This window comes from Carettochelys insculpta, chromosome 8 (genome assembly GCF_033958435.1).
Source record: "Carettochelys insculpta isolate YL-2023 chromosome 8, ASM3395843v1, whole genome shotgun sequence".
NCBI classification, from domain to species: Eukaryota; Metazoa; Chordata; order Testudines; family Carettochelyidae; genus Carettochelys; species Carettochelys insculpta.
In genome coordinates, this window is record NC_134144.1 from 4,117,324 (window position 1) to 4,132,295 (window position 14,972).

Below are 14,972 nucleotides of genomic sequence, written 5' to 3' on the forward strand. Positions count from 1 at the left end.
AAATTAAATAGACAAAATCAGTCATAGAGCAAATACAAGAAAACCAGAGCAGCCATGTCTTCTGGGGTAAAGTTCTATATATTTTGTCTGACAGTGTTACCAGGAGATATTGCCTTGGGTTAATCCTCAGAGTTTCCATAGAAGCCAAACCCTTCCTTTTGTACATTCAGCAAGTCTCCTAAAATGCTCTGCAATAAATATCAATGCCAATAATTATTTACACAGGTATCTTTTTATTTAAGAATCTCCATGCCCTCACAGACATTAAACACGAGAGTACCCCTTTACAGAAAGTATTTTGCCACTTTCTCAGTACTGGCCTACTTACAGGACCAAAAGGAGAAACCAGAAGTCCTATTGCTCCACTCTTCCTCTGACATAGACACCATTCCCTCTTAAACAGTGTCAGAATTTTTCTCTCTGCTTGAATTCAAAGACATCTATGAAGAGATTCTTTCTTAGATGCTCCCGTCAGATCAGTTCCCTATGCTGCTCTCAAAGAAAACTGACTTGAGTAGAGGTATTGGTCAAAGAAATTACATGAGGCCTTGGGTTGTGTAGATATGCCTGCAAAACTCTTACCCCCCTGCACTCTGCTTTTATATATTACCATATTTTTTTCTGTGACTAGACTGCTTACAGGTACTGCTGTGGTACACACCGTGGAGAGTGCCTTTTGAAAAGGAAATCTGGTTGGATCTTCACTACAGGTAATTGTATTTGGCATCATTTCTTATTCCTCAAAATCCTCTCCATCCATGAGTGATGAGAAGGAAGGTGGACGAAGAGGGAACTGTGAATCTAAGCAGAAAAGATGTGGGGCTGGGAACCCCTTGAATGGAAGGATCTGGGGCAAGAGCTGGATGTTTCCCAATGAGCTGAGAGGAGTGCTCCTCTGATCCTTCTGAGCAAAAGAAATAGGGAGGGCGGAGAGAGAGGACAAGCACGACCACCACACATGCATTTTTTCTGACCGGGGCAATTCAGTGTAGGAATGTGTGTTAGCGGATAGTTTACATCAGCTGGCCAGAACTTGTGTAGCCCCAGTCACCAAATTAGCCCATTAACTGGAATAGGAGCAAGAGGTGGAGGGCAGTGGGAAATCTCCTATTTCACTAATACAAAGGGCAACCAGTGGCAGGGAGATTTATTCTGGCTGCTAGTTGCAGGAACTGTTCTGTGTTATCTTTTGTTAATTATTAGGGTACTATTTTATATGTGCCACTTATACCATGGAGAATGTGAGCACCCTCTGAATGTCTTAATAACAAGTGAAAAAGAAAAGGGGAAAATGATAACATTTACGTTGTTTGGAATTTATGATATACTCTGCTCATCCATCCAGATTCTTTTCTTTCTTCACATTTTCTAAATTAGATTACAGAAGTTACTCATGTGGAAATGGTACATTTGAATGGGGAAGAGGCAGCTGCTGCTATGAAATGTTGGTATTTAATTGTCTCCACCCTGGAGAAGATGGAGCTAACTCAAATATGAAAGGTCCAATGAGGAAGAATTACAGAAGAGGAGTGGGAGAATGATTCTGAAATCAGGGGCACGAATGGCTATGATAAGTGGCACTCTGATGTGGAACGTGTTACAAATCCGCATGTGAGTTGAAGACCACGAGGTATGCACATGTAACAAATATAAGCTGACTTCTGTTTTCTAAGACAATTAGGAGAGTGATGAACTGCATTTTAAAAATCACGTAACGTGTATTTGGCGTTTAGTGAAATGTTACATGTATAAAACAGACCTGCATAACCATTTGGTTACTCCTGTTGAAACCAATGGAATCATGCTGACAAAAACAAAGGGCAGCGTGGGAAAGGAAATGGTGAATTAGGCCAGTGGTATGTCTCAGGATTTTTCAAAATGAAAAAATAAAATAGTTTAAATATGGAAAACAAACAATATTCAGACAGAACACTATAACTACTGAGGTCAAGGACTGGCAGGGTAAGGAACTGACATATAAGGAAAGGGGTGGAAAGAGCTTCTTATTATGTTCACCTTGACTGAGGCAATTAAGGCTATGTCTACACTACCCCAGTGTGAGCAGATTGACTCAGGGTCAATCTTCCAGGGGTCGATTTTGTGCTTCTAGTACGGACATGTGAAATCAGCCTCTCAAGGGGTCGTAGCCAACCCCTGTACTCTTCATGAGACGTAAGGAGTAAGGGTGGTTGACAAGAGAAACTCTCCTGTTGACTTTCCTCAGTAGAAATGGCCAAGTTAGCCAAGCGTAGATATGTCAGTTCTAGCTATGCAATTGCCGTAGCAAGAATCGCATACATGTGGTTGACTTACTTTGCCCAGTGTAGGCATAGCCTAACCAAGGAAAATGACAGAGTATACACAGAAACAACATACAGGGTGTTCAAAGCATGTTGTTTTATATGTTAGTTACAGAAAATGTAATCTACTCTAGTAATAGGATCTCCAGCATTCCCAACTTGAAAGTAAATGTAAGGAAAAATGGGTTGGACATTGCCAAGGATAGTACAGTTGTGAATCAGAGAATTATTTTTCTGTTCTCTTGCTTTACAAAGGAACAACTCCAATTACACCATACATTACTGGAGCTCTGTTTCTGTGGACTTCAGGCTGTTCTCTTTGTATTCAAAGTTTCATTTTTTAGGTCACCTGTTTGAGGTAGTATCAAGAAACCCGGTTTCAAACTTTGGGGCCTATATAAGGTTCCTAAATACTACCCTAAAGGCCTCCATGACCTCAGAGATGCCACAGCACAGAACCCAACATGGTGTGTTTTCTTCACATGCTCCTTTCAAAGAGAGAGGTGTTCAGCGGCCTATAAAAGAGACACGAGGTATGACTTACGCAGCTAGAGTATCCAAGGATGCGGAGAAAAGGAAATGCTAACCTAGTGGAGGGGTTTCCTCTCTCTCATGGTGACTGTCCCCATGACAACATAGTTTCAAATAACCCCAGCTACTACAGCATCCAGATGACAAGTCTTTGAATACCCCCACAAAATATTCCCAATCAATATTCCATGGACGGTTCCCAGAATCCTTAAAGTTTTCAGAGTTATCATCTGTACACTTTATGCACATGTTAAAAACAAAAGTCTTTGCTATGTTGTTTTCCTGAATGCTTTTAATGTGGCTGCATTTGACTCCTAGGGCGGCACTCTGCAGTCAGACACTAATAAATAGCTTTTCCTTGGGGCAGAAGCATTTTTCCTCTTAAAGAAATTTCTCTGGTCAGGCAAAATTCAAATTTGTTAACTCGCCTTATAAACAGCAACTCATTTAAAAACAAATTACAAATATTAGATGGAGACAGTGAACTCAATAATGCACTATAGCCACATCAGCTATAGAGTAATGCATCTTAATGAAGGCTTCCCATGTGAATAAACCATTATATTTACAAGCTTTCCATAGTTAATGACCCAGAACTGGATAACGAAACTCACATTTTTAGCAAGGTCCTCTGTCAGCAAAAGTATACATATTAATAATGGATGTTGTTGTAAAAATAGGACATAATATGGAGCTTCTTGAGTTTGTGGGAAAATAGGACTGCACGGCCCATTAACTTAAAATGCTTATCTAATGTTTGATGGGCTTTGTCTTTAAAATCCTTGTTTAAATTAATAAGGCAAAATGGACATTTGTCCAAAAGAATGTTTTTCCAACTCATCAGTCACAAGTACACTGAGAGAACTGCTTGCTGTTGTGTTTTGTGTTTTTGAAAAGAGAATTTAGGTTCTGTGAAATGAAAAAAGACCTGGCGGTAGAAGGTCCCTGCATTTTTCAAGGTAAGCTCACATGATGAAAGCTCACCCGTGTTATGGTTTTTGCTTAGGAACTTGTTTGTACAGACCACCCTCTCAAGGTGGAAAAGTCTCACTCTTTATGCTTAGTCAGCTCAACAGCTCTCACCAACATAGTGTGCTTTATTGTTCATTATAAAGCATCAGAGGTGTGCGGGCGGGCTAGACATGCTTAAGGCTATAGTTCTGCATAGAGGATGCCCCATGCTGTGGAACTAAGTGCTCTTCAATTGTTCCATTAAGATTACATTTAAGGGCGAAATAGCCTTAATTTCAGTAAATAAGTACATTCTATTTTATTTCGTATTTCAGAACTCTGGTGCCTGAATGGTAAATTTACCATGTTTTTATTATCAGGTATTTTACTTTGGATAGAGTATCTTGAACTCATTTTGCAGACCTTCAACCCAAATCCCACCTTTTCGTGCGATTTCTACTGTGGAGATTCTCTTTTGGATAATTTTCCCCCAAATTTTGTTCTCTAAACAGAGCTGTGTACAACAAATATCCATTAAACTAGTAAGTCTGTTTCATGTGTTTGATAATACACCTCTATTGCAGAAGACATATTTCTCAGCAAAATATAGTGTCGGGAGGGATCTGGCCATTAAAACAACTGCATTTAGTTCCATTATTTCAGCGGTGGCAGAGCAGGGGGCTGCAGCGAGCCCCTCACTTTCCTCCCTATCCAAGTGTCCACACCCCTCCGGTGGTTGTGGCTCAGCTCACCCCTGCCAAGGGGACATCTCCATCCCAGCCTTTCTTCTGCTGGGTGTACATGGCTGCTTGATGTAGGCTCCCCAGCCAGCACCACAGATGGATTAGTCTGGGGGGCTGGTTTGGGTCTGGGACAGGTTAAGCCTGGAGATGTGGGGGCAGGTGTGTTTGTGGGATGCGTTGAAGCTTGGCAATAGGGGGCAGATTTGGGGACTGAGGCAGGTAAAGCCTGGTGATGGGTGGCGGGTTTGGGGGCTGATGGGGTAGAGCCTGGGAATGCAGGAGACATGGAGGGTTGATGTGAACATTGCTCCTTCCTGTATCCCCTGCTGCAGCGTTTTCCTTGTCCTCATTTGCTATCTAATCCAGGGGTGAAAGTAACTTAAACTTTCTAACTGGTACAAATCATTGTTGTGCACTGTTCTTAAAATAGGGGTTACAAAACGTACAGTTTGACAACATTTATTAAGAACCGTCTCGTATTCACATGCATTGTGGCTCTCGCAGTATTGATTTTTGTAATTGAATTTTTAAAAAATGGCTCTTCTTGCTATTTTGGTTGCAGACCCCTGGTCTGGACATTCTTTTAACAAACTTAGAGACATTTATTATTTTGAGCTTTTCTGTATTTCTCAATATATTTTGTTTGCAGGAATTAAGAATAGATTTTAAACCAAGTCTCTTATTTTACTTAGTATTTATTCATATATCTTTCACTTTAATACAACACAAATAGTGGTAGCCTTGAAGCAGCATATGAATTTATATGACTGAAGTCCCAAATTAGGTACAACACAGAATCGCAAAGCGAAATGTATTACATTCATTAAAGCTACACACTATATGATTCACTCCAATAGCTTTGCCAATTAAAGTCATTGTCACATGCATTCAAATAATGGCATTTATTTGTAGTAGGAGGCCTTGATAGAAAAATACTGAAAATTGCTCAGTTTATATCCTTATGAAACTTATAGTATTTATTAAAAAGATAAAAGAAATATTATATTTGGTGTGGAATTTAAAAAAATCATTCATAATGACATTATTTTGTATAATCATGGTTGAATTTATTTTAGCTATTAATCCTGGGCATGCTGCCAGACTTTTTACTAAAATAGTAATTCATGGCTTTGATTATAAAATCCAGTTGTTTAAATATCAACACATTTACACAAGCAGGAATGTGCAATTGCAGAAAATAACTGAAATGTGTCTGTGTTGTCTTCTAGTATCTTACAAGTTTGATACTAAACACATTTAAAATTTTCATTAAATGTAGGATAACACTATTCAGATTTTGCAAACATGTACCTCTGAGGAAATAATACAAAACCCCCTTTGTGCTGACTTCTCAAACATAACATGGGCTATAAATTAAGCCAAAATAGCATTTTAGATTTATGTTTAATAAAAACAGACTTTGGGGCACCCTTCAGCTATTCTGTTTATCCACTTCATGAGCCATAGACTTATTTTATGCTCTACTTATTTATAGAACTTGCAGTTTGTTATATCCAATCTAATTATTTATTTAGCGACAACCTCCAATGTTTACTTGGAAGGCTGTTCTGAGGAATGCTGATTTTGTTTGACTGGCTGAAATGTAATACATTTATTAGGAATTCAAAGAGTACAAAAAAAGTTTGGCAAATCCAGACTGTTTCCTCAGATAGGACTACAACTCTTGCCCAAGCCAACATGCCTAAATTAGGGTGTGTACAGAAGAGGTAAGGAGGCGAGAACATAGTTATTTAAGAGCACATGATGTCTTTCACTTGAAAATCCACATGAAAAGGAGGAAAAGCCTCTCAAACTATATGCAAAGTTGTGTATTAGCTTATATTTTGCTGTAGACTCTCTCTAGGTAGGACCATAAATCACTGTATAAAAACATAGTGTAAAAGTTGCCTAGCAGTGCACACAACAATATATATCAATGTGTACATGTCCAACAAAAAAGGCCTCAGTGTGTAAATCACTTGAGCATGTGAAGTGTTTAACTTCAAGGGTCGGCCTTCTCATATTTAAAGCTAAAAATGTGTTGAAGAGTTTTGCCAGATCGGGGCCAGCACATTCAGCAGTCTGCTGGATTGAGCCTGGCACCTCTTGCAAACCAAAATGAAACCCACACATCATCACTAGTTTCAAAAGTCACTGGGTGCCTTTACAGCTTCTCCTCACTTATATTCGCTACTGGCAAGATGCAGAGGCCATTGAGCACCAGTTGCTGCTGTAGGCTGAGCTGCACCATGGGAGGTCAATATTTTGTAGCACATTAACAACACTTCCACTGCTTACTGGGCTCTTAGAAGATGCTTGGGAGTAAACTATAGCTAAATAACAGCACAGAACATTGAGAGCCAGGACTGGAGGCTGTAAACAAACTTTATGGGATCTCAGGAAATTTGGGCACACCCATGATAAGTGATGGTCTGGCTGATTAAAATCATGCCGATTATGGATATTGCTGGATGCGAAAGTGCCAGACTAGAGAGGTTCAACCTGTACCAAGAACAGATCAAATTCACAGAATGGAAGTTTGTTGAGTTTCCAGGGTGTGAAGTACTTTGACTTTCCTTCCTGCTTTCTCCTTTTCTGACTTCTCCTCTGTTCCCATGGAATAGATTTATGTAGAATCAGTCAATTTACAAATAATCTTTAAGAATTTACTATGTTAACAGATTTTCCTCTAAGCTAACCTGTGTTTTGAGACTGTTAAGCACAGTGGGAGCCCAATATGTCCTCACTTACAGACCAGTCCTGTTAAATGCTGAGAATCTCCACAGATGTAGACCCTCAACTGTCAATGACTTTAAGAGGCATGTAGAGCTTCACAGGATTGGGATCTATTCTGAGCACCCCTCCCATTGATTTCAAATGAAAGGTGCACCTGTGTTACCAAAGGAATTGAGCTCCAGCTGCTTTCCACCACTTCACTGAAGCAAAGCAGCTATAAACAGGGGTTAGCCAGCCAGCTAAGCTTGGTTTACAGCTGCTTTGGATCACTAGACCAACACAAACCAACTATGGCACACTGGTGAACCTGTCCTCTGATGTCTCAAGTCTTAGCACTAAGCTATTCTTGAGTTATAGGTGAACAAGAGAAGTTAGATACTAGCTTTAAAAAAACCAGAAACATCATATGGCTGGCCTATAACTTTATCATGTTTGGAGTAAAAAAAAAAGAAAAAAAACCAGTTTCTTCTGCACAGGGCACTCACATTCTCAGGATAGTCTGTCATGTTTGTCATGCCAGAGTCAAAGTGGGTTAAATACCAAATGTGGAATGGAACGTTGACTACTGAACCAGTTGTGGAGCAAGAATCTGAGGAAGACCGGGAAGCAGGTCAGGAGACAGTTATAAAGATATATGTGTTCCTTGTCAGTTGTGTTTTTTTTTTCCAGATCATGATTTATCTAAGATTAGAAAAATGAGCTGAGGAAATCATATTGTTTCTTTAAATAGGCTCTAATAAATAATAATGAGAGTTTCTACTATGGTAAAACAAATCTCTACAATACAGACTTCTACTCTGTCATCAGATAAAATAAGAAATAAACTTCACCACCAGAAAATGGACAGAAAGTATTTTTCAGGGAGGCGCCCTAAGCACTGAAAGCAAAATTGTATGAGCACTGTTAATTCAGAGGTCACTCTCTTTGCATACATTCTTGTTAGGTTCATATAGCTGAATGGCTCAATAAGTCATCATTCATAATTTAAAGTGTTTCTACTTCTTCAAAGTCCCATTTAAATTATACTTCTTTAGAATTTAAAATAATTTAAAGCGAATTTGTATTTCTTGCAGTACAAGTTCTGACACACTTGTGACGATCTTAAAATAATGAGTAGCCATGTCTTCCAATTTAACTAAATCTTAAAGTATTAGAAAAGCAAGTTCAATGTGTTTACAGATGAAAAGCTGTGATCATTTTTAGAGAGCTGGCATGCTCATACATCAAAGGGCTTGACCTTGGAGGTCTCTGCTGATCCATCAGTGTGAATTGCTTCCTGTTTGCCCCTTGTTTCTTTTAGAGGCCATAGATGAGAACGTGTCATTAAAAATAAAGGAAAAAAACCAAATTGGGTGAGTTAGAGTGTTGGAAGACAAAGTGCTTGTTATTTTCCCCATAGCCTTCAATTAGATATTTGATATCAATTAACAGCTCTGCTGAGCACAGAATTGCCAACATTAACTTTATTTCTCCTCAAACTCATCAGAAAGTGAGGAAACTGGATGTTGTGTTAGGTTGTAAGCTGTCTTATCCCCACAGGGGCAGGTTTTTCCCATAGGGTACAAGACATGGCTGTCCTCACACCCAGGGGTGTCGACAGACTTGCCAGGCCTCTGGGCAAGGTGCAGTGGGGGGCAGCTGTGCAACCTCAGAAGGGGCAGGGTCTTGGTAGAAAAGGTGTGGCTGGGGCAGCCAGCCCTCAGTGCCGCCTGGAGTGCGCTGCAGAGACCCCTCCCCGACCTTGCCATCCTTCAGACCAGCCCCTAGCAAAGAGTACAAAGCACAGCACTTGGGTGGCAATTTAAAGGGCTCAGGGCTCTAACCACTGCTGCTCCTGGATGTTTTTGAATTACTAGCCCCTGTGTCTGTAACCCGGCTCACAATCCATTAGCAGTGTGTAGGTGATAGTGGAAAGAGGATGTAGCTGTATATCCAATTACCTCTGTTCATCTTCTAGAGATTAGAGTCCTCTCTAAGACTGCGTCTAAACTATCAAGTTTTTTCGGAAAAACAGGCCCTTCTTCGAAAGAACACATGGAGCGTCCACACAGAAAATGCATTTTTGCAATCCAAACTAGAAAGAATGTGGCTCTTCTTCTGGAAGCCCTCTTCTGTTCCCGAATCAGGAAGAGTGCCTCCTTTCGAAAGTTTCTTTTGGAAAAAACATAATCTGTAGATGCTCTGTGAGACCTTTTTCTGAAAGAGCAGTCCTCATGGCACCAGATTGTTCAATCCCTGGCCTGTTCTTTTGAAAGAGCAGGGGCTGTGTGGATGCTCTCTATCGAAAGAGCAGATCAATCTTCTGATGCACTCTTTTGTGTGTGGACATCCTCTTTCAAAAGAAGATCTTCTGGATCAGACCTTTCAAAAGTTGGCTGGAGTGTAGACATGGCCTGAGACTTTAAAATAGTCAATATCGAATTTAACAGTGAATCATCCTGTGGTTTCTGAAAGGTGCAAATGCTAAAACATTTATGGTCACTAAATCCCAACCTGCAGGCATTTTAGTCCTGCACCTGCTGAAGTCTAGGGGAGTTTTCTCATTAATTTCAACAGAAGACAAACTCAGTGCTCATCCCTCATCTTCCACAGTGAGTGTGCTTTGGGACTACACAGGAGAAATGTTAGAAGAGACTCCATAAGAAAGGAATTTCCCATTCATCTTGCTAGAGTTAAGGGCTACAGATATCCAAAGGGAAGACAGAAGACAATCTTGAACATATGGTATGTTCTTTGGGAAGCAACACTTACCATCCCCAGAAATATCATTTCGTCTTCTCTCATTTTCACTGTTTTCTTCCACTGGGTAAATCCCCGCCAAACCTGCATTGTAAACACAACTCTAATGAGATAAATGGGCCTTGTTACAGCTTCCTGTACTGCAGCAGGCACAGGAAAAAACAAATAGAGGAAGGAAAAACAGAATATACAATTGAAGCAATTACTCCTGAACAGGTTGCCATCTGCAGTATTATTTTAAACACATTCTGAAGTTTGCTCTTCCCCCTCCTCCTGGCATGTTAAAAGCATAACCGTTGAAAGCCTGTTTAGAGCTAGAGTCCAGTCCTGCTCTCAGTGTGCTCTGCGATCCTGCAAACACATTGTGAGGATTCACCATGTGGACCTGCCTTCCTCTCAACTGTGCACTGACTACACCTTGCTTCTTTCTGTTTTGGGAAAAACTCACTTTTTCCCCAGAGAGAGAGTAGCAAGTGTTATGCCTCTAATAAATGAATCACCTACCATAATTTGGATTTTGGTGTAAGGCTCAGAGAGGACAGTCTGAGCCACAGAAATCAGAGATGAAAGGCTGATTTTATCACCTAGTTGAGCCCCTCACCACTGCAGGATGGTTCTTTTCTGTGTCATTTCTATTTCTTTGTTCAGTTTTTACTTGGAATGGCCCACATGATGGGGTTCCAACCAGCTACACAATTAGGTGGGTGCCATTTCAGAGCATTTAGTGTCATGAGCTTAGTTTCTCTCTTTGCTTCTCTTGAGAATAAAAACCCACTGTCAGTTCTGCCAGTGTTTTCCTGACAGAACCAAGACTCACCTTTTGAATACGAAGGGCAGCAGACTCCTGATTTGAAGCTTTTCCTCCCTGAAGCCTGGCTTGTCTTTCTCTCTTTTCTTCCAGGTAGATTTGCTTCATGAATTTAGCCCGTAGGCGACCTTGACGAGCCCTCTCTGAAATCTGGATTACCCTAATGACTTCTTCAAGAGGCAAGGGCTTTACATATTTCGTCTATGGCACAGTGAAAAACAGATAGGCCTGTTACCAGACCATGTAGATGCTAAGTCATTTTCTCGAATCCTTTTGAAAAATCAGACATGTCTTTTGCTAATTCTACTTTAGTTGGCAAATTGAATAGCTAATGATAGCTTACTGAAATCCATCCCAGACTAAGTAGCTCAGTACAGTGGGGGTTGAAACCTATACCTCGGGACCATTTAATTTTAGTTCTGACAGTTTGGCATCTTGATAATTATTCCAGGATCTTAGTTTTAACCAGAGAAGCATGTAAGGAGTAAGTGTACCAGACATATCACTTCTCTAACCATCATACTCTTTGGTAAGGTAGGGTTTTAGAGGGGCAGGGATTTCCTGCTATCATAGGGGTACCAAGTAAAATCATTGTCACTGTAACAAAACACTTATAGCTTTTAGTTTGTTTTGAGAAATAAGCCTAAGTATCAGTATGGTTAAATTCTATTAAACTAATAGTCCTCTCTGTCTGTATATTGACTTCCTGTTACTTTTCTACAAAAATCTGAAGATAAGGGTTTCTGAATATGCCTCCAAGGCCTAGATGTCACTTGCCAGACAGGCAGACTATTTTTCCTCTCATGTTATTGGCACCCTCTATTGGATACAATTCTGTATACAAATAATGAGTTGCATTCATTGCATTGAATGTGAAACTTGGTTTTTCCTACATGGAAAAATATATATGCTCCATGAATACATAAAAATTAAATCATAAATGTCCCCTGCTAAACTGTTTAATTTTTAACGCAGATTCCGTAATAGCTTTAATGAAGTCATATAAGCATATGAATGTAAGCAGACTGCCAGAAGTTCCTGATTCACTATACGGCAAACGAAAGTACAGAATACTCAACATTAATTTCGATGGTAGTATTTGAGCATAGGAAATCAGTGGACAGAATTAATATGAAGTAGTGCACATAGCAGTACATACAAACTGTGCGAATAAAGGTTATTTTATTCAGCTTTACATGTCTCGGCATGGTGGCATGTCAAGAGAGTACTGCCCTACAGTCACACTAGAGTACATGTATTAACTCCTCACTTGCATGTAATCCACACCAGGCAGGTTCATCCTTAATAGGTCACTCCTGGTGAGGCAGGCAGGAAGAGTGTAAGTAGGCAAACACACTTGAAGGAGGGCAGGGATTGAGACTAGGGATTGTCATAGGAACATTTTTGCTAGCTCATTATGAAATTTGCAGAAGCCCTCAACTCTTTATTTTCACTGACCAGATTACTTCAGCCACAAGTTGTTGGTGCTGATAGTCTCATGTATATAGTAGGGAAGATTAATCCCCTTCACTGCTGGAATTTGTGGGTGAAATGCTATGGCCTGTGTGTTGGAGGAAGTCAAGTTACAGTGTCATAGTGTTCTCTTCTGGCTATAAAGTCTTAGCCAGACATGCATGCACAGCTGTGCGCTTTAGGAGTTAGAGGAGAAGAAAGCTTCCAAAGAGTACTGCTCACATGCACCACTCTGTTTTCAAAGAGTCTTAACTTCATCAGATCAAAAACCGTTTTCACCGGATTGTTCAAAGACACTTCTCCTCTCCAAGGATTATCATGTTGTCACATTTCAGTTCTTTTCTCCTAGGTATTGCAGGAGAAGATCACAGGAATTTTTCAGAATGTTTTAAACAATTGAAAACGGAAGGCTAAGATACTAATAGTTATGCAGCCTTAACTGTGATTCCTGTGCTGGTTATGAGCCCTGGCTCAGATAATACTGAAGTTTGTACCTAAGCTGGTGGACTACTCATGCAGTAAAAGATAGCCCATGCTTGATGAACTGGGGCTAAAGAGCTGCTCTTCTATTACCTTCCCAGCATAAAACTTAGCCACATTATTTTGCAGATTGTTAATATTTCTCAGATGGAGGGCATTCTTTCCTGGTGGTGGAATGAAATGCATGTTATGTTTCTTTCCAGTTGTGATTTACCTAGTAATGCACTTTAATTAAATATATAATACAAAGATATTTCTCACAGCAGTGATTTATTATGAATAGGTTATGGAGGAAATATGGCTACTTCACTTGTATGTTTGAAAACATGTTCAGTCACAAAGGAAAAGGGTAGGCAGATGAATGGATAAATACAGTCCCCATCGTGTACTAACCGGTTTGATGTCTTGTAATCCAGCATTCATTAAAATCTGAGCCAGGATTTTTTCCCTTTCTCTGAGCACCTTCAACTTCTCCTTAATAAAATACCTTGGGATAGGGATCTCTATGTGTTCCTAGGGGAGAGAAATATTCATGGGACACTGTTAGAGCTGGGTTTAAAAACCATGTTGCTTATTACTTTAACATCTTTCCTTCACAGACTTATTAAGTTGCCCTAAAGATTCTTGAATTTCTAGGAGTATTGTGTGACTTGACCTATGTAACAGCTGTTGTGCTACTACTTTGCAATTGTTCAAGGCCTAGTTCAACAATAACATAGTCATCCAGTTTCTGAATCAGGAAAACCCAGTTTCATACAGGTTTCCACAGCATTTTTTAAAATTGTTCAGTTACTTTTTAGCAACTATTTTGAACATTTTAGGGTGTGCTGGTAGGTATTTAAAAATGTAGAGATAGTGACTTCCACTGAATTTAATAAACTCATTAGCAAGATCCTCCCTCATTATTTAATTAACATATTGAAAAACAAATCAGATGTGCACATTGTTTTTATTACAAGGAATTAATATCTGATTAATTATCTAACCCTTCATGATTTCTAAGGTGTCTTATTCCTGCGGTATTTCCAATCAAGAATGAATGGAAAGACCTGCCCAAGAGTCTGCCTGTACTTACTTGTATCATACACATTAGAACTGTCTCACATTTTTATTGATTGTTTTCCTACACCATTACTCACTGATGCTAAGAAGTCAAACAAGAGGGCTTTTTTAGAGACATGCAGAGAAAATGTATGTGATCGCTAGCCGTTCTTAATGGCAAGTACAAATTTAACGAAAAGGCATTAGAAAGACAAGGTGGGTGAGATAATATCTTTCATTGGACCAACTGCTTTTGGTGCAGAGACAGAGTTTCAAGCTTACACACCACTGAAGAAGAGCTCTGTGTAAGTTTGAAAGCCTATCTTTCATCAGCAGAAGTTGGTCCAATAAAAGATGAGACCACATCCATACCGTCCCTCTAATATCCTGGGACTAACTACAACTACTAACTATGCCATTTCAAACATGAAAACACATGACAATTGTCTCTACTTTGGTTTCCTGATTGACCTGGAACATAATGGTGCCATTCATAAAGATTTTATTAAAGAAAAGAGCTAAAAGATTTACTCAAGCAAATGAACTTTTGCTTTTATTTCTGCAGAACCCTGGCTATCACTTCAGAGATGGACAAGAGTATGGTGCCTGGGCAGTTAGTGGATGAGGACAAAAACAGTACCAATGTCCAGTTAAAGACTCTGGGATATACCTCATGCTTCTGTGCTTTCTAAATTCCAAACTGGGGAGTGTGATGGAAGACTCGAGTACTGAAGGAAACAGTTCATGTACATCAACATTTTACCAGATCTGAGTAGCTATCTCAGTTTCACCCCTCATTTTTTCAAAAAAAGCTTGCTCCCCTGTGAAAAGCTCACTGTAAAGTGAATATATCTACTAAATAGTTTAGAAAGTTTGTCTGTCTGTCTGTTTGCTAGTCTGTGTGTTCAAGAATTCCTCCTAAACGGTAAGAGCTCAAGCCACCAAATTTGGTGTACCCCTTCCTCTCATCATAAGTTAAAGCAACGTAAGTTTTTGGTTGTGCCTGGAAAACAGAATGTGCCTCAAATAGGATTGTGTCTCATAAAACCATATACAAAAGAGACAATCACCAGGAAGGTGAAAGGCTGGGGCAGGGGGTGCCCTACCACTTCAGTCCTGAGATTCCCACCTTTGAGGAAGGGCAGGGGAAGGGGGCTTCATATGGGGATG

At 39.8% G+C, this 14,972-nt stretch overlaps 1 protein-coding gene and 1 long non-coding RNA gene across 4 annotated transcripts in view; one reads left to right on the forward strand and one right to left on the reverse strand.

The window, feature by feature from the left end:
- Nucleotides 1-14,972, reverse strand: part of DRC11 (dynein regulatory complex subunit 11) — a 101,841-nt gene that overhangs the window by 74,333 nt on the left and 12,536 nt on the right. For 2 of the 3 annotated variants that reach the window (XM_075001435.1, XM_075001438.1), the window contains exons 3-5: nt 13,155-13,274; nt 10,818-11,009; nt 10,013-10,084 (exon numbers count right to left, since the gene is read on the reverse strand). In XM_075001435.1, the coding sequence (XP_074857536.1) occupies nt 10,013-10,084; nt 10,818-11,009; nt 13,155-13,274 (384 nt within the window). Of the gene's footprint in view, nt 1-10,012; nt 10,085-10,817; nt 11,037-13,154; nt 13,275-14,972 lie in introns of those variants that run through there. The other variant, XM_075001437.1, reaches the window with a different exon arrangement.
- On the forward strand, nt 1,403-14,856 carry LOC142016945 (uncharacterized). The gene is made up of 4 exons (XR_012646415.1): nt 1,403-1,630; nt 3,729-3,790; nt 4,163-4,324; nt 14,368-14,856. It is a non-coding gene; the product is annotated as an uncharacterized LOC142016945 (long non-coding RNA).